This window comes from Helobdella robusta, assembly GCF_000326865.2.
Source record: "Helobdella robusta unplaced genomic scaffold HELROscaffold_35, whole genome shotgun sequence".
Classification (NCBI taxonomy): Eukaryota; Metazoa; Annelida; class Clitellata; order Rhynchobdellida; family Glossiphoniidae; genus Helobdella; species Helobdella robusta.
The window spans coordinates 536314-556957 of NW_008704704.1; the positions used below are offsets into that span (position 1 = coordinate 536314).

Below are 20644 nucleotides of genomic sequence, written 5' to 3' on the forward strand. Positions count from 1 at the left end.
TCAATAAATGTTCAACAAAGTTTGCGTTAGAGACAGTTGTGTTAATCCATCGGAAATATTGAACCTACGGAATAACGAACACTTGACGATCGTTGGAAGCTACAACACTAGTGCTGGAAATATAGAGATAATTTAGGTTAAAACATCGGTGCTGGTAGTTACAAGTTCAAGAGTTATAACAATATATATCCATGGCTCCTACATGAAAAATTTACCAATGTTACTTAAACTTGACCAGCAATTAATATTCATCTGCTAGGTGATCAGAATCCAATAACTACATCGTTCGTTGCAAAATGTCTTCGTTTTAAAAGTTGTGCAAATAATGGAAAAATGTTCTTTGAAAACTTAAGAAATCAAGTGCGCATAAAGCACAATGGGTTGATGCTTAGAAAGCCAGGAATCGTTTCTTCTCGACAAGAGAAATCTTCACTAAAAGAGGCCTGTTGGTAATAACAGATGCAATCAAAAACAAGTTTGGCTTTTATTAAATAAAATGCTTTGTAAAAAAAATACGAAACTCCTCACTCTGTGCGATGCGAATTGTCAGCACAATCATTTTAAATTTTTATTGACGATAAAATCAATAATTTGAAAGCCTCTGCATTATGCATCATTGACGATAAAATCAATAATGTGAAAAGTCAACATTATACAGTGGGAAATCATTTTCATCTTCAAAAGAATTTGACAACAATATCTATTTTCAAATTTCTTGTTTTCACGGAGGTTCATATCAAACAAATAGTTGGCGATTCGCCAACATATACATGTGCTCTCGACTGCCTGCCAACTCACACTATAAAATTCATTTAAACCTTTTTTCGGGTTTTTGATCAGTTTCACTAACTTGTTTTAGCTCCGGAAAATTCCCTGCAGCGTTTAAACATGCCGTAGTTTTCTTTCTTAAAGAAAATTGAATTAGACGCAAGCGTTGTTAATCACCCACTGGTCTCAAATCTCTCGTTCGTGTCAAATGTCATGAGACGTTTGGTTGCTGAAGAATTTTTATTTTCAATCAATACCATTTGTTTTGTTACCCACATAACAGACTGTGCTAATCAAGGCTTTTTTTAAACATCTAGAGAGCTATTATAATTTATATAGCCAACGAAGAAGAGGAATTAACTTTTTTTGGAGAGAGATAAATCAAATTGACAAGCAATTTTTAAATAGAATATTGATTTATTGTAAGTGTTTGGTTTCGTTGAAAATATTGTCAAAGGTGATGTTAATGTTGTAGTGGTTGGCCCCGATGATAATGTGGATAATGCTGATGTTTTTGCAAGTTAGAAAGTCTTTTTGTCTCTTTTTATCAAGAACGATGTGTTTTTGTCGTCGTTCTAATACCGAGTAGTAGAGTCCCTCAACTAACAATGAATCATCGAAAAAAATTCTCAACCAGTACATGTTTGAATTAATTGAGAAAATTAAAAATTATTAAAAGATCCCTATAGGAAGAACCGATGCAGTGTTTGACACATGCATTTTTGCATGCAAACAAGGGTAAATCTATACAACTTTTAAGATGAAGGGGCAAATTTTTAAATTTGACGAGCTGAGGGGCGAAAACCGCTTAAATGTTTTTTGGTGTGGCCAAATTAGTCTGTTTTTTGGTCAAACCATTCTTCGATTCCTTCAGAATTGTGCAGCTAAATTAACGTCAAAGTGATTGCGATGTAAATAAACTGGTTTAAAATTTTTTAAATGTTTAATAATGAACAAGTCTAAAACGTAGCCTTTATGATTTTGAATTGTTTACAATACTTGGTTCGTTTTTTTTTAAATGTAGTTTTAACGGAAAAATTTTCCAAACTAGCTTATAATAGAGGCAATGCCTCCTTCATCTTCTTTAGATGCTTCTGTATCGATGTAATTTTCTACCGGACGAGTAAACTTGTGCACCACGTTCTTCCGCTCAAAGATACTCGTAGTATGATTGTTACTATTTTTTGTTGTTAAGTATGATGTTCGGTCTGTTTTGTAATATATGACAAATATTTATCATCGAATGTTTTGGTTCTATGAGTATTGATTTGGCTAGTCGTAAATTTTAATGTTTGTTATTGTAATGTAACATTTCAACATTGTTGTCCGAGATTTGTCTAGTAATTTTAGTTTTGTATTTCTCTTTCATGTGATTCTTTATAGCGACAGTTTGTACGTGCATCGTGAGTCAGTCAACCAGCCAGCCAACCAACTAACCAACCAACCAACCAACCAACCAACCAACCAACCAACCAACCAACCAACCAACCAACCAACCAACCAACCAACCAACCAACCAACCAACCAACCAGCCAGCCAGCCAGCCAGCCAACCAACCAGCCAACCAACCAACCAGCCAACCAACTAACCAGGGCTGGCCTTAAGTAGTAGGAGGCGCTAGAAAAAGAAAATTTGGTGGCTTCAAGTGACATTTTTTAGAAATATGCACAAGAATATTTTAAACATTTAAAAAATTTCAACTTGAATACGTTTGTTTTATGATAAATTTTTGCTGCATAATACTGCGATTAATTAAAAATAAAACAGGCATATAAAATTAATTCATCGAAATAGGATTTTTAAAAAAAATTGTTTTAATCTGCATTACAAGGTTTTTAAAAATTGGAGGTCCTAGGCTTCTGTCTAGTTTGCTTATGCCTAAAGCCAACCCTGAACCAACCAACCAACCAACTAACCAACCAACCAACTAACCAGCCAGCCAACCAACCAACCAATCAACTAACCAACCAACCAATCATACATTTAATCAATCAATAAATCAATCAATTAATCAATCAGTCAGCCAGCCAACCAACCAATCAATCAGTTTCCACGATGTTCAACAGTGCTCCTCAGTGAATTTTTCAAACAAATAATTATAGCATATTTATAAAATAACTTTTGTTATTCTATTTATGTGGGCTAATATTTATATAAAAACAGTTTGCTGGTCTTGTTTTGTTGGTTTTCTAAGTATATGGTGATTAGTTCCACCACGACCCGAATTCTAGGTCACAATTTTTGTTGTTGTCATCTTATCGCGCGTGATTTTTTATTAAATTTTATTTTGTTAACATCCCGGCTGCGTATTTCAAGTTCAATGGGTGATATTTTGGAGTTTTCTGACATTCTATATGAAGTTCGCGGAGCTATGGTATAATATTAAAAAATTTTCGATTCTATTTTTAATTATTTCAACGTTAATTCTTAAATATATGTTTGGCGCGTTACACGGTTACAAACCGGTCAGACTAATTGGCTGACTTGACTGACTCATGGCTGGCTGACTTGCATGCAGAAGATAATGTATGTGAATACTAATACATCATAACGTGAAACACAATTTTTACTAATTTAATTTTAATCTTAATCTTAATGATAATTTAATAGAAACATATTAGTAGTTTAATTTAATTAAGTCAAAATAATTGAATATTATATGCATTTGATGAAAAAACACAATTTTTCTTTATTTCATCTACATTACCTATTAAAATATACTTGAATAATTATTCATAATATGTATTTAAACAGTAATTATATTAAGAAAATGCGGTATATTGAGACAATAACTCAAAATATAGTGGCTGACAAGATGTTTATTAATGTACTTGATATTTGGCTGACTTTTTACACTTTACAGAAAAATAATTTTTTCTTAATGTTAATCTAAACTAAACAATATGTAAAAATGTTAGTGAAAATTGACTTTTATAATATCAAATATCAATTAAGAATTATTAATTTTATGTATTCATAATTGCGGGACATTCTGAAAAAACCCACATAATATTATTCTATTTATTTAGGAACGAGGCCTCTTTAATACAAATGTCATTAAAAATGGTTGCCCAGCATGCATTTATAATCTTTTTTATTAAAACCTCAACACTTCTGAGTTTGTTGAATTCATATTTATTGAGAGGAAAATTATTATTGAGCTTGGCTGACAGTACTGTTTCGGAGTTAACCATCGTCGGAGCCTATTAGATCAAAAACACATAGTCAGAAATGCAAAATTTGAAATAAAATAAGTGAAATTTAAGTAAATGAGCAGTTGAATTAATAAATTAAATATTAATTAAGTTAAAATATGAGAGTAACCTTCGAATATTAATGACATTATATATATATAAGGAAATATAAATGAAATTACCAAGATAATAAAATTACAATAACTGAGAAACGAAATAAAATTATAAAATTGGAAAATAATATAGTGAAGTTAGTATTAAAAGCAGGTGGACGTATGTGAATGCAAAATATGATGTAATTATGGAAAACCGTTTGATGTGAAAAATTGGTGAGAATTGAAATTATTGATGAAATTAAAGGAGATGGAAAAATATTGTAAATTATACGTGAAAGTAATGAATTAAAATGAAGTAAAATAATTAAAAGTGAACAATATTAGCGTGAAAGATAACATAAAGTGTTAAGACCATGAATCATTCTCGAATAGAGAGGCCAACGGAACCGTAACACCGGTTGCACGGCAAAAAGTCACATTTTCGACGTTGATCATTTTTACATCATTCGACGTAGGTTGAAGATCGAAACGCCACGGTTTGAGGCCAATACCGAAAACAACGGGAATTGACCCGAGTGTGATGTCAGCATTAATAATAATATTAATAATTCAATAATATTATTCATCTTATTTTTTTATATCTTCTTATATAATCATCTTATATAATTCAAATTAAAGACTTCATGAATATTATACTTAAACAATTATTTATAATGTTTACTTGAACAAAAATTATATTAAAATAATGTGGTACATCGCAACAATAGTTTTTAATTTAATGTTCTTTTTAAAATATCTCGATTTTAGAAAAATAAAAAGTATTAGACAGCTCACGTTGGCCAACTGCATGATCACAAAGTTGTTCACTCCTGCACCATTGTGAAGTGTGAGTTGGGTTTTGCAGGAGACCTACTTAAGGAGCTGCTTGAGGCAGTCTCATTACATTTTTGTAACCTTGAAGCAGTCTCAATTGCATTGACATCATGTTCTTTCATGTGTTCTAAGCACTTGAAAAAATTACAAACTTTTTGGCTATTTCTGCAGTTGACATGAAACCACTTTCTACAACTTATGGTTTAATCATTTTATTTTTTTTACAATATTTTGAAACCTTTTTCACCAAATTGTTTTGTGACAAATGTGTGCAATGGAAAAGAGACTAAAATTCATACCAAATTGTCCTTTTATTTTTAAATTTAATGGCTTTTTTTAATTTTTTCGATCCATTTTCAAGTGTCATTACAGTCTACATTTGCATCTTCTCTTACAATAGTTTTGCCTACCCGATAACAAACACACCACAATCACACAGATTCAATTGTTGCATCCAATCAGAAAAATATCAGAATTTCCATTCATTCCAATTTATTTGCTTAGGCATTACAATAAAACACATTGTAACAATATTAGCAAGTTGGATAAAAGACTCGCTTCTCATATCTTTAGATCTTAATGGATCATGTTGTTTTTGTTGTTGCCCCTTTCTGGGGGACCCCTAGGGCTCCAATCGAGGCCGGGGCAAAACCGCCACTGCAATTGGGTTTCTCCAGAGATCTGTTGGTTGTAGTCTTAAGGGATCATAAATTGTTACAGTTTTTTCATTTAATGAAATTACACCTAAAAGCCAATGCTTGTTTTTACACATTGTTTGACAGTTTGTCAAACAATGTGTAAAAATGTGTAAAAAAATGTGTCGAAATAGCTTTAACAATTGCTTTTTCTCTATCTATTATTATTATTATTATTATTATTATTATTATTATTATTATTATTATTATTATGAGAAAAAACATGGGCGAAGACAAAATATCCCTATGCACAAAATTAACTATAAAATTTTAACACATAAACACTGTACATGAATATATGTTAATATGTTCTGTTTATACATAAAGATCAAACAAAAAATAAATAAATAAACAAAAATATAAGAGAATAACTTCGATTATTATTTCAACATTATATATATATATATACGCAAACATTTCTTCATAAAAATTCCAATTTCAACCATTCATATATATCGTCCTCTCTTAAAGACAATCATGTCAAAACAAACATTTATACCATCATCCAAAATCTATAAATAGCATTCACGAGTAGTCATACTTCAACTCCGCTCTCCAATCGTATTTAAATTTAGCATTCATAAGAAAATCATCCAACTTTTTTTAAAACTCATTCAAATCACTGCAATTAACAACATCATCATTAAAATTATTCCAAATATTAATAGTTCTATTAACAAAATAATTTTTTCTTAAGTTCGTATGGAATGTCAGTGCTGTTAGCCTCATCTCATGTCCTCTTGTTCGTCTGGTGGCTCTCAATATTTCCGGCAAGCTTCGTTGGTCCTTTTCATTCAACATGTGAAACATCGTTATCAAATCACCTCTTATTCATCTGTATTTTAGTGTTGGCAGTTGTAAAAATTTTAATCGGTCCTCATATTTCATTCCCTCACAGTCCTTGATCATCTTTGTTGCCCTTTTCTGAACCTTTTCGATCGCTTCTGTTTCACGTATTGTCCATGGTTACCACACACTTGATGCGTACTCCAGCTGAGATCTAACTAAAGATTTATATAATAATATAAAAACATTTTTATCAATATCTTTAAAATTTCTGTTTATTAAACCCAACAATGAAAATGCCTTCTTAACATTGCAATGTATATGCTCAATAAATTTCAAAGATGTATCAAAAATAACACCCAAGTCTTTAATCTTTAATTTTATCAACAAAAAGTAATGGGTGCGAGCTTATGTTATAATCATAATTATTATCTGATAAAGAACAACCAAACTTCATCACAACACATTTTCCTTTATTCAATTTAACATCATTCTGCACACACCACTCATTCAAATCATTCAATCCCCTCTGCAATACCACACTATCCCTATCTGAGTTCATAATTTTAAACAACTTTGCATCATCTGCATACATATACATCGCAACATCCTGAAACAAATCAAATAAATCATTAACATACATTTAAAACAAAATTGGCCCAAGCACACTACCCTGTGGAACTCAACTCTTTACCTCACAATATCTTGACATACCATCATTCACTCTCACACGAAATGTTCTTCCATTCAAATAATTATAAACCCACGCAACCAATTATAAACCCAACCAACAAATAACTAGATTCAGGAAAAATGGGGTCTAAACAAAAATCAGTGTTTCTCATTACTACCTAAGTCTCCTAAATTAAATGTTATATCATATGACATGACATTAAGTAAGGTAAATTTGGGGTTTACAAAGCTATCATTTCTTTGTGACCCATAATTATTGTTAATTCAATACCTATTGCGTTGGTTGTAATAAAATCTTCCAGGTCTTGTTTTTACAGTTCAACTAAATTATAGTAGTCATCCTTGCCTTATGAGGATTGTTTAGTGTTAGCTTGAATAACATTTTTTATTTGTTTTGAATCACGAGGTATGGTTCAATTTCGGGAAACGTGTTTGGATCGTCGGCATTGTGGTGATGTCTAACATTCTAACATCGCATCACACTTTTTCATAAATTTGTTTTTGAGTGAGTCCTGACTTAATACAACTTTTAATAGATGTTACAGCGGATGACATTGTCCGAATATCAATTTTATTTTTCTGGCTATTGCCATGAGCTGAATCTTGTCATGTTAGTGATGGTGATAGTATGCATTAAGTAATAGTTTAATAACGATGATGATGATGATCATCATCAGGACAATAATGATGATTATGATGAGGGCATTATGACATTAATGATGGTCATAATGCCATAAAAGTGCTCATAAAATAATAAAATGATGTTTATAGTAATAATGTTATATATATATATATATATATATATATATATATATATATATATATATATATCCTACAAACAATCTGACTCTCTTGTGAGATTTGTTGCCCATTTATCAGTTTCGCTTTTGAACTATTTTCCATTTTCCTACGTCCCCTCTCACTCTGTTTAAAAAAACCCTTCGTTGAATTTTTCTCCATCCGCTTGGCGTCATCCAGGAATTTTTTAAACTCGTTTCTCTGTTCAACAGTCAAATCATGGCTCAGACCAACACTAGACAGATTATTGCCCACTGATTTCGTTTTAACAACATTCTTGAAAATGAGTTCCTTTACCTTGACGTTGCATTAGATATCTTCAACTCAAAAAAAATGACGTCAATGTTTGGTTAATTTAATTATTAAACAATTTTTTAGCAAATGGACAAATAGGCCTAACCAAATAATGCTAATCTCAACAGGACGTAGAGGTGTGCAGGTTAAAACTAGAAAAATTCAGATACACTCACTATAAACGGTGTGTGTCAATTGATGAAAAACTTTATACAAATTGCCAGCTTTGCCATAATTGCATGTTTTCATTTTGTTCAAAATTGATGCTAGTATTTTTAGATTGTTGGGTAAATAAAAAACAAACCTTAACTTTCAACATTGTAAATAAACTTATTTACAAGTCAAATTTTTTGACTATTTGCATTTGAATTTTTGTTTCATTGTGTAACATTTAAGTAACAAGACAATAATATAAAAATAAAATTTCAATGTTTTTGGGATGTTATATACATTTTTGGTTTCTTTTCATTTCAGAATTCTGGAAAATTGAAATTCCAGTCAAACAACATAACATTCAAAAATGTGAAGACTGGTAAAATTGATCAATATCAAATTAATGATTTGGAACAAGCATTCTGGCTAACCAGAGCAAGATGCAACTGCCTGAAAATTGTTCTGAAGCCTGGATTAACTTATAAATTTGATGGATTTCGAGAAAGCGTGAGCAATTTAAAAACTTATTTAAAGTGCAGCTTATTAATATTTTAGAATATTAGTAAAACATTTTTTATTTCATATTTCATAAAATAAGTGAAGTAGAATAAATTGTGTTATTACTAATCATCATTTATATATTGATCCTCCCTGTTTTCAATTTTCAATCCTTGTTTTAAAAGTTATCATTATAATATATATAATCTGTCACAGAATAATTTTATTTTAACTGTGTGCAATGTTTCACGTTTCAACATGCAGGACTTTGAGAAAGTTTCGGAATTTATAAAAAAAAATTATGATTTGAAGCTAGAAAAAAAAGATTCTGCCCTGAAAGGGTGGAATTGGGGAAATGCTAAATTTAATGGTTTCTTTCAAAATGTATATATTAATATCACCATAAAAGAATTTTTAAATTTTAATGTTAAAATATAATGCAGGAAACACATTGGATTTTCAAATAGAGAATGCAACAGCGTTTGAGATACCCTTAACAAATATATCTCATAGCTTAGCTTCAAAAAACGAGGTAACAATAGAGTTCCATCAAAATGATGACGCTCCTGTATCGTTAATGGAACTGAGGTTCCATATACCATCAGACTCCGCGGCAGATGTTGACCCCATAACAGTTAGCTTAATGAAGTTACATTTTCATTCTGATATGTTTCTTGATGTAAAATGCTATTTAATCAATACACTTGTTGATGAGGAGTTTTTAAAATTATGATCTAATATAGTAGTAGCATACAATGAAGTGCTAGAAGTGTTAAACTTTTATTCAAAATTTAAGCTTTAGGTGTTTACGATCCTGTCCCGACAACAAATCGCATGTGTGTAAGAAAATCTGTAAACCTCTACAATTTAAATAATAATATTATATTGATATTTTTTCATTAAGCTACATAAATAATGTATTAATATGGTATATAAAATAATAAAAATTGAAAAATAGTTCTAAATTTTAAGATCTGCTATAGTCGTCATTACTTATGATGACAGAAGTGACAATGGCTCTCTGTGAATGGCGTCGAGGGGTATTTCGGTTTCATCATAGGTAGCCAAACGGCAACCCCCGATCTCGGGGAAAATGTCGTCTAAACGTGTGTTGTTGTTGTTGTTTTAGTCACAAAATATGGTTAGGAGTCAGGGAACAATCATCAATAAAAGGAAGAGACTGGAAAATCTGGTTAGATGATAAGCCACGTTTAACGATACATTTGTGAGAGTTAGAGGGAGGACTTTTAATTTTGAATTTTTCTGTACGATCAAAAAAGATCAGGTCAATTCTAAAAGAACTGAGTTTAAGGGACATGGAATCAATAGTCAATAACAGAGGTACAGAAACGCTAAGATTCAACAGTGATGGGCGTCATTATATTTAATGGAAGAAAAATAAGAAATAGCTCAAAAGTATTTGGTTTAGTTGAAAGAATATTCAAATAAAAATTACTTATTTTAAATGGAAAATGTTTGAATGCCTTTTAAAAACATTGAACATATAATTTTTAGGAATTCCATAATAGCATAATGTCTAAAGCAGATGTTGTGCAAGCAACTGGTGATGCAATCACCATTTTCAACGTACACTGTCTTACACCAAGGTATTGTTCAATTTTAGATTGTATGATTTATAACACTCACATTGAAACTATTATTTTTAATAGATATATTTTTTAGTTTTTGTGAAATTTTTATTCACTCACTTGCATTTTTATACAGATCATCTTGATAACAATGAAGTTTGGTAGTTTGATTTTTTTAATAACTTTCATTTCTCTACCTACATTGCAGGGGTAATTATGAAATTAAAATTTTCCCTTCTTTCTTACAACTCCATGGCAAAACATTTGATTATAAAATACCTTACACGACGATATTGCGACTGTTCCTACTGCCACACAGAGATGGAAGACAGTTTTATTTCATGGCAAGTTTTTCAAACCTTTTTTGACTATTTAGTTAATTTTTATTAAAAAATTTTGTTAAGAGACAATTTAGATGAAGCTATTTTTGTATGTTTAAGTTTTTTTTAGAATTTCAGAATTCATGATCATTAATCAAATTTTTCACTTAATAGCAAATTGTTGATAAATTTTTTCTTCAGGTCAGTTTAGATCCCCCTATAAAACAAGGGCAAACGAGATATCATTTCTTAATATTGCTCTTCAATAGAGAAGTTGAAACTACTCTGGAGTTATCTCTAACTCAGTAAGTTTTGGTTGCTAGTCCTAAAAAATAATTGTGTGTAATTGCTGCCGAACTTGATTTAAATGACATTTTGACAAAATCTTAATTATTATGGTAAACAAAATTTTAATTGAAATTAATTTCAAGGTTGTTGAAAAAAAATTTAAAGTTTTTTTGATGGCAGCATTCTGCTATTGTATATTAATATTATTATTGTTGTTGTTATTATTATTATTATTACTATGAATCCATCTTCAGCAATTCCATTATTATTATGAATCCATCTTCAGCACAATTCCAAGAGGCATTGGCATCAAACACACAGTGCATGTCAATTCAATACACGTGAAGCAATGCACCACACACAATGCATGCCATAGGCAAGGATCTATTTGCATTGGAATCTGGTCATCACAATAGCAGTGCGTGGCAGTTTACCGCTACACCATTGCGCCATATACTAACCACGATTGGACCATCATATGTATAAACATCTAAATATTTTAATGATGGTTTTTTGGTGAATTAAATCACAACTTCGACCTTTTAATAAAGATGTTCATTGTTCTTGTCAATGAAAATTTTTTTTCCTCGTCACTTTCAGTTAGCATTGATAAGTTTCAAGTGATATTTGAACCAGGCTTCTCCACTAAACTTTAGGAAACTCATTATTTTCTTGCATTTAATTTTTCACTTATTTACTAAATTATTCAGAATGCATTATTTAAATTTTTATTAATCATAATATAAATATTATACTTTGAAAAAAAAAACAGTTGAAAAGTATAATTAAATATTTTAAAAAATAATGCCATTCCACAATCACTTATTTACATGTTCTGTTTTACTCAGGATACTTACTAGCTTTGTAATCTTCAATTTTGGTTACCGTAGTGAGTTTATAATTTTTTTTACTCAGGATACTTACTAGCTTTGTAATCTTCAATTTTGGTTACTGTAGTGAGTTTATAATTTTTTCCAGATGCATGATGATGCCCTTATTAATTTATATCACATTTTTTATCTCTTCCAAAAACCATTTGATTTTAGAGCTCACCTAAGAAAACTTATTCTTCCTTCGTTCTCTACACTTACCTTTTAATAGTTGAAGAGATTAAATTTTTTTATGTTGTTGGTGCTATTTTCAGAGCAAAAATTTCATTTGGATTCCATGTAAACTCGATCAGCAAGTATCTGCTGACCTGAGCTGTTGCCATTTTTCGGTAGTTGAACTATTATGTGCAGTTGAAGTCATATTTGCAGAGCTCTGCCAAATTGTATCCTAAGATTTTGGCGTCTTGTTCACATCAATGTTAGAACTCCACTTTTTTTGTATGATGAAATTTGTTGGGCTACAGATACGTTCTACAGCACACCAAGAAGTGATATTCGTTAAAATTTGCTGTACAGCACTATTTGCAATTGCTACCCTAAATAAAAGTTTGAGAAGTTTACCATGATTAAACTCAATCTGAGTTATTATTCAGAACAAGGCAGTTGCTATACATGATGATGCAGCTTGCTCACAAAGAAGGTAAGGGTGAGATAATGTAAAAAACAGGTCTTGAGTACTTTTTGCCTGAAACCAAATTGTCTTCTGCAGCTACTCCACCCAGAAAGTGCATTTACGCCACCGAGAACAATTATCTGGCCAATTTTTTGAACTTTGGGAAACAGATGAGAAGTTATTAGAAAACTTATTTTATTAGTATGATAGTTGACCGATGAGATCATGCAATCTATTTCTTTGACAGAAGTAACCTCAGACTTTACACCAATTGAGCAGAGTGTCTTGAAATCTATGGCCTTCCCTTTCCATGTTTTATCAGCACCAAAACTCTCGTAATTTTTTTCATGATTGTGATATGTCCACACATGGTAATGGAATTTTGAGTTGGAGTTGGAATTTTCCTTCTCTTTAATGAGTTACCAGCAAACCCATTTACTTGAGTCGGATCTAATATATATGAACATTTATATATCCTATTTATATAGGCTCCTTTATGCCCACTCTTACCTGTCAGCAAAATTGCAGGTGCAGCGTGTACTTGTACCTGGCATGGGAGTCCAAATAATCTAAATATGTGATTTGAAACAGCTTTAATAGAAAAGTCCCCTGATTTATCCTCTCTCTGCACCCACCATAGTGTCGTTGCTCTTCACCACAGCATGAACGCACTGGCACCTTTTTGATCTAATTTTATTCGAAGGCAGAGTCCGGGAGGGTTTTAGGGTACTCTTTTTTTTATTAATATCAAGTTTAACTACGTAGCTCCTGTATAGTAATAATAAGATTTAATGTTATATAGTGCTTATTAACCATTGTTTTACTTTCTTTTATTGTACAGACAAGACATTAATGAAAAATACGATGGAAAATTGCAAAAAGAAATGTCAGGTCCTGAGCATGAAGTAATAAGTCGCATCATGAAAGTTCTTGTCAATAAAAAAATTACAGTACCTGGTTCATTTTTGGGGTGAGTCAACCATTTTTTACGCTTTTTGATTGTAACTGAATGTTTTACACTTTTTAAATACTACGCAACTTCATTGATTCAATCAGTGTTTATTATATTGGATAGTTTGAAGTTGGGATAAATGATTTGGCCTCAAGATCACCGTTGAAAGTTATTTTTTGTTTCTAAACGTCAAGTTTTTCTTTTTAACTCATTTCAATCTTAAATTAAACGTCATCTAAATTTTGGACATCATCTAATGAGTGATGGCTGAAGAGACCGAAAAATAAATAAAAAAAATTTTAAGTTTAAAATTTTGAATGCACTTATGCACTTATAATGCTATATATACTAATATGCGGCCCTTAATTTTTAGAAATCACAGTTTTTGTTCAGAGTAAATTGATTTCAGCAAAAAGTAAATTGTCTAGAAAAATTTGAAAGACCATGCTAGAAACGGAATTGTTTGAAATTGAATATAATAAAGTGGAAGTACTTAATTACTTAAGTTATGAAAGAGGAGTTAGAATTATTATTTTAATTTATGGTAAATGTGCAGAAAACTTGAATGAGATATTGAAGAATTTATCTGCGTTGTGCCAGGTTAAGCTATTGTCATTTTAGTGTTATTATTAATTAATGCTTTGAGTATATCCTTTCATTACTATAAAGACGCACAATTTCTACTAGCCACTGGTAGGATGTCAGTTTCTAACTTCTTTAACCAAGAACAAATTCAGTGCTGCTATTTATCTTCCACATTAAAAGGAACTCATCTCTAATTCAATTCAAGTTCAACTTGAGCAGATTTTTCAATGTTTCGAAAGAATTTGTGACTTGTTTTTGCTCGTTCTCTAACAGAATAGTGATCCAGAGAAACCATCAGAAAACTGGTTTAATTTTTCATTTATATAACGTTGAAGGGGAACTGCGTAACTTTGATTTGTGCAAAACTATTATGCTATTCGAAGCATTGCATGAAAATGATTCTAGAGAAAAATTAGCAAAGCAGTTTGGTTTCACTATCGGAATGGATGTGCAATCATTTGGCGGTTATAGCAAAAGTGTCTTGCCAAGTCAGAATTTTTTACTTTATTTGTTTACCTAGAAAAGTTTTATAATATGATTCAGTAGCACAGAGTTTTGCAATAATTTGAGAATTTAAAATTGTTGTTAGGCAGGGAGGGTTAAAATTGTTTTAGGTAAATTACAGTTTGTAAATATATTCACTGTCACTTATCTCTTGAAAATTAAAAATTGACCTTTCTTCTTTCCATATCGTATAAAAATGGAAAAATAAACATTCACAATACCTTTTGTGGTTCAGAAAATTCAACAGATATTGGAGGAGGCAAAAGTACAGGTGTGTCTCCACTGTTAATTTTTGAGAAAATAATGTTTTTTTCCCCCAATTGGTCGTCGACAGACGTGGTTCAGCACCAAGGCTTGTCTTTTAGGCTCACTTTGTTTACAATAGTAATATTAATGTGCTATGGGCTGACTAATGGGATAAGAACTGGATTGCATTTGGTGTTAGTGCTGGCGACTTTTTGCTTATACCTGTATCTGTGTTTATGATATACTATAGAATGATTTATGTAGGCGGAAACGTTAATCAGCAGTTAATCTTTGAAAATCAAAGATGGTGTAAATGAGTAAAGGATTAAGCAAAGTAGAACTAAACCGCAGTGCTGACGTTTTTCTAGAAGTAATTTTATTTGTAAATACTTTCACTGTAGACATTGAAGAGGCACTGTAGTGAATTCAATAAAATTGAACTGATTCGTTTCAAAAGATACGTTTTCAGGCAAGACTAGTTAAAAGAGTGCTGAAAAAGAAATAAGGATACAGTAAAAAACTTGGAATTTTGAATGAAATCAGTAGTTTAAGAACGATATAAAAAAGTTATCTAGGTCCTGGTTTGGCCCAGTGTAGAGAGATAAAGCAAATCTGTGTGTTTTAGTAATTTACATTACTTTGAACCCAAGCTCACTTCATGCGATGGTTACTACAATGATTTCTGCTTTCTCATCCTAATTGTTAAACATCGGTGTTTCATGGCATTAAAAACTTCACTTAGAAACTCATTTTCTCTGCCTTGGATAGTCACTTATTATTTTTGAAAAATAGTCAACGTTTTTCTTGCAATCCATTAAATAATGGCATTTTAGCCCTATAAGGCCGACCACATTAACCATCATTATTAATATGTTTTAATTTAGGCATACAAGAACCCACTCAATATCATGTTCTTACAAAGCGGCCACCGGTTCTTTATATCCTCTTGAAAGAGGTTTTGTATTTGTTCACAAGCCACCAATCCATGTAAGATTTGATGAAATATCTGTTGTCAATTTTGGAAGAAGTGCTGGCAGTACGAGATATTTTGACTTTGATGTTGAAACTACATCTGGACCTGTCTATAATTTTGTTGGAATTGAAAAGTTAGAATTCAAAATTTTTATCTCAATTAATTTCTTAAGCAATGATTAACATTTAAAATCTTTTAATAAATGTCGAAATTTTTATAAATATATAAAATTAAACAAAGATAAAATGTCAAGTTCAATCCAGATACTAAAAAATGTTGACGGCTATATGCGTGCTCTCCAAATAATAAATCATTAAAATAAGAAACTGATGACGTTTTTTTTTTAATAAATAATTTTTTTGAAAACAAATCATGCTAGATTATCATTCTTATTTAAATCTCAGCAGATATCAATTTATTTATTTTGTTATACCACGTGTTTCAGGGTTTCAATTCTAGTAGAAAATCTCATCAAAAAACAAGTGCTGAAAAGAAAATTTTTTCGCATACATATATTATATATATATATATATATAATAAAGATATATGCTGGTAAAAGACCATAATTAATGTAGTAATTTATGAAATCTACTGAATTTTTAGCGTTGGATACTTTTTATTACATTTCCCAATATTTCTAACCAAATTCTTGTCTTCATTATTTTTTTTATTAAAGTTAGAATAATATACAGTTCTCCAAGTCATTCTCGAGTGTATAGGACCTATTTCGATTTTTCAATCATCTTTAGCTCTTGTTGCAGTTTATATAGAGAATTAGTATAACCCAGGCCTTTTTTCGTGTGATTGTGTGTGTTATTATTATTATGAAAAAAACACGGGCCAAGACAAAACGTCCCTATGCCCGCAACACAAAATTAACTATAAAATTTTAACACATAAACAATGTACATGAATAAATGTTAATATGTTCTGTTCATACATAAAGATCAAACAAAAATAAAAATATAAACAAAAATATAAGAGAATAATTTCTATTATTAATTCAACTGCTTATATTTTATATTTATATGTATGCAAACATTTCTTCATAAAAATTCCAATTTCAACCAATCAAATATCGTTCTCTTTTAAAGACAATCAGATCAAAACAAACATTTATACCATCATCCAAAATTCCAACAGCGTTCACGAATAGTCATCCTTCAACTCCGCTCTCCAATCGTATTTAAATTTAGCATTCATAAGAAAATCATCCAACTTTTTTTAAAACTCATTCAAATCACTGCAATTAACAACATCATCATTAAAATTATTCCAAATATTAATAGTTCTATTAACAAAATAATTTTTTCTTAAGTTCGTATGGAATGTCAGTGCTGTTAGCCTCATCTCATGTCCTCTTGTTCGTCTGGTGGCTCTCAATATTTCCGGCAAGCTTCGTTGGTCCTTTTCATTCAACATGTGAAACATCGTTATCAAATCACCTCTTATTCATCTGTATTTTAGTGTTGGCAGTTGTAAAAATTTTAATCGGTCCTCATATTTCATTCCCTCACAGTCCTTGATCATATTTGTTGCCCTTTTCTGAACCTTTTCGATCGCTTCTGTTTCACGTATTGTCCATGGTTACCACACACTTGCTGCGTACTCCTACTGAGATCTAACTAAAGATTTATATAATAACATAAAAACATTTTTATAAATATCTTTAAAATTTCTGTTTATTAAACCCAACAATGAAAATGCCTTCTTAACATTGTTAACAATAACTTTTAATTTTACTGTCTCTTTTACAAATTGATACGGTTTCTTTGTTCGGGCTAATCTCTTTAGTGTTATGTTTTATTGCTTCGGTGTTATGTTGAATCAAATTATATTCCTATCATTTTGTTAAGTGTTTTCAAATTTTTCGGTACTGCCTTTACTAATTTTTTCATGTCCTGTTTGTTGGATGGATTGATTACTATGATTGAGATGTCAAAGTTCTCCTGCATAAACTTTTTTTATAAGCATTTTTTTGTGAAAAACTAATTTTTTCATGTTTTAACATGGGCAAGCAAAGAATAAACTATCGGTAATTGACTGACCATATAAGACCTCACGTTTTTTCTGCATACACTCCTTTTCACATTTGTCTGAAGCCATTTCTGAAATTGTCTGAAGTGAGCACAAAATCTTTTATTTTAATGAGGCTGCATTGGATTGGAATCGTGCATTTTTGTAGTTGGTTGTGAATTAGTGCAAGTCATTCATGCATGTTGTTTTCGATGCCTCAGTTATATTAATTTGATTGAAGTATAAAAATAAAAAAATTATCTTTAAAAATTGAATTCTAAACTTTCATTTTCAATTTAGGGACGAATATGGTCAACTGTTTGATTTTGTGAAGCAGAAAAATCTGAGGGTGAAAAATGTCGACAAAACGGTTAATTTCGTTTATTTTATATGTTTTTGTTGCAACTTTTAACCAATTTTTTGATTGCACTAAAATTGTTTCTTTATAATGATGAAAGCATTTGTTAGAAAGCTTATAGAATGTATTTGTCGAGCATTTAAAGTTTAATCAAAAACTAATATTAAAATTGGTCAAGTGAAAAGATGATGATGCATTCAATAAAATATTAAAAGGCGGAAATGTTGACCTACTCTGACGTGGATTAAGAGAAAAAGAAACTGAATCTTTCTTTTTCTCTACGGCACTTCTGAAATTGACATATTAAGGCAATTGATTTCAATGCAAAAACTACAAACTTATTTTGAAAACGAAGCCAACAAAATATCGTGCACAGTTTTTTCTAAACAATTTTTAAAGATGAAAATGCGATATATAATTATGTTGTTTCAGGCGAAAGCAGCTTAACTGTAGAACGATTATTATTTGCATCAGAGCAGTCCGTTTATTAACGTTATGTTTGTGGACGTGATCCATTTTCAGAGGTGTTGTACTTCTTTAAAAACTACACCATATAAGGTGTCAGTCTGATTATTTTTACTGTTCTTGACGCAGGGTATGACTAACTATAAGATTTGCTCAATCTATCCATATTGGTTATGATGGTGCTGTACTCTATTAGATTGATAAATTGGATTTTTAATTTGACTCCTTTTCTTCTTTTCATTGATCAATCACAAATTTGACCCCTCCTACCTTTTACTTACTACTCCTTACTTACATCACACAATTTGAAAACTTATGGTTTTTGTTTACAATTTTTGTAGTTTGGCACAGTTTATTTTTTTACGAAACGCATATTAGGAGAGGATGGGGAAAAAATTCAAACTCTTTATTTCGCCTCACATGATATAAACAAGAATTAAAGATTTATTTAAATAATAATTTAACAAATGTACATGAAATTGAAAAAAATTAGTATTTATTTTTCGAAACGTAGTTAATTTTTAATAATTTATGTTGGCTCACTTTGTAAAGGATGAAAAGTCGGTTCCAGTTTATGGAGATGATATGGAAGAATCTGACGATGATGATCGAGTGCATAATGCTTACATGGAAAAGATGAAATCCCAGAGGCAGGACAAAGATGCTGATGAAGATGACGATGAGTCAGGTATTAAACATTTTCCGTTTTTACCCATTATAATTTATTAAGTAACATTTTTTTCTAATTATTAAATAACCTTCAGATGAAAGTTTCAAACCAGACGGCAGTGCCAGTGAACCTGATGACGAGTTAGTTTCAGTTTAATTTTTTTCTTTGGCTTCTTTTTATGTTAGCCAGCTTTATAGTATCCTGGAATGGTTTTAGTTAGATTCAAATTATATTCAAACTCATCTATCTAATACATTCCAAGATCATCACCGGGACGAAAACTGAACGGGGGGTGAATGTGTCTCAAAGGAAATATTTAAGAAATGTTTAGTTAACTATTTTAAAAACTATAGCATACGTCATTGTGATGAACATTATGCAGTGTTGTCTTAAAATTTCGTCAGTCAGCCATATAATAGAATTCGTTTAAAATATGAGAATCATTTATTAGATAGTATTCAATTGCCCGCTCCACCTCAGCATATAATTTGTGTAAGATGTTACAACTGTTTTTGGAAAGACGGGATCCACTCATTTGCTTACTACAAAAACACCTCTTTTTTGGTCTCTCTCTCTCTCTCTCTCTCTCTCTCTCTCTCTCTCTCTCTCTCTCTCTCTCTCTCTCGGCTGAATACATTCATTTTTAAAATTTATTTCACAAAATCGATTTGAATAAATTATGCCTCGATTTGACAGTTTTTTAGTCTCAATGTTGATTTCGGAATTACGAAGTGCTGAAAAACCAATCTGTTCAGTTTTATATAGCTTACAAATGACTTGCAGTCCACTGATTATGATATACTTTCAGTAAAAGTTTCAATGAGTCGTCGATAAATTTGTTACCTTCTGCGATCTCAAAGTGCTCGTTCCATCGACGTACTTGCTAGGGATACTGTTGAGTTGGATTGGCAGCCGAGGTTGTTAAGCTTCGTTCAGAATTTTTCAAGTTTTTTTTAACAGTTTTTTTGCCACTAGACTGACAATACTTTGCGCATTATTTTCATCAAGCTCGGCATTTGTTTTGGTTACATTTTTTTCATTATTATTCTTTAAAAAATCAGAATCTCACAGGCGCAGAAACTGTTACGATATGCAGGCAATAGTATAGAATGATAACGAAAAATAAATAACGGAGTAAGAATGTTTAAGGATGAGAAGCACGGAAAATGAAAATGATTTAAAAAAAAATAAATATAATAATTAATTAATTGACTATTTAATGACTTAGTTAGTAGGTTATGTGATCGATAAGGGAAGAGAATGATAACGATAAGGAGTATGAATGTTTGAGCTTAGTAAATATGGAAAATAAAACAATGATTTGAAAAAACGAATAAATAGATTAATAATTAATTGACTTAGTAAGT

The 20644-nt window shown here is 30.8% G+C and overlaps 1 protein-coding gene across 1 annotated transcript; it reads left to right on the forward strand.

Annotated features, from left to right (window-relative positions):
* Positions 1–8628: 8628 nt before the first annotated feature.
* On the forward strand, positions 8629–19336 carry HELRODRAFT_83167 (hypothetical protein; the record flags this gene model as incomplete). Its single annotated transcript, XM_009023184.1, has 10 exons — positions 8629–8817; positions 9073–9178; positions 9252–9442; positions 10324–10415; positions 10606–10745; positions 10929–11022; positions 13350–13478; positions 15680–15901; positions 18085–18154; positions 19160–19336. Coding segments are annotated over 10 exons (1410 nt in total), but the record flags the coding sequence as incomplete, so codon positions are not given.
* Positions 19337–20644: the final 1308 nt, after the last annotated feature.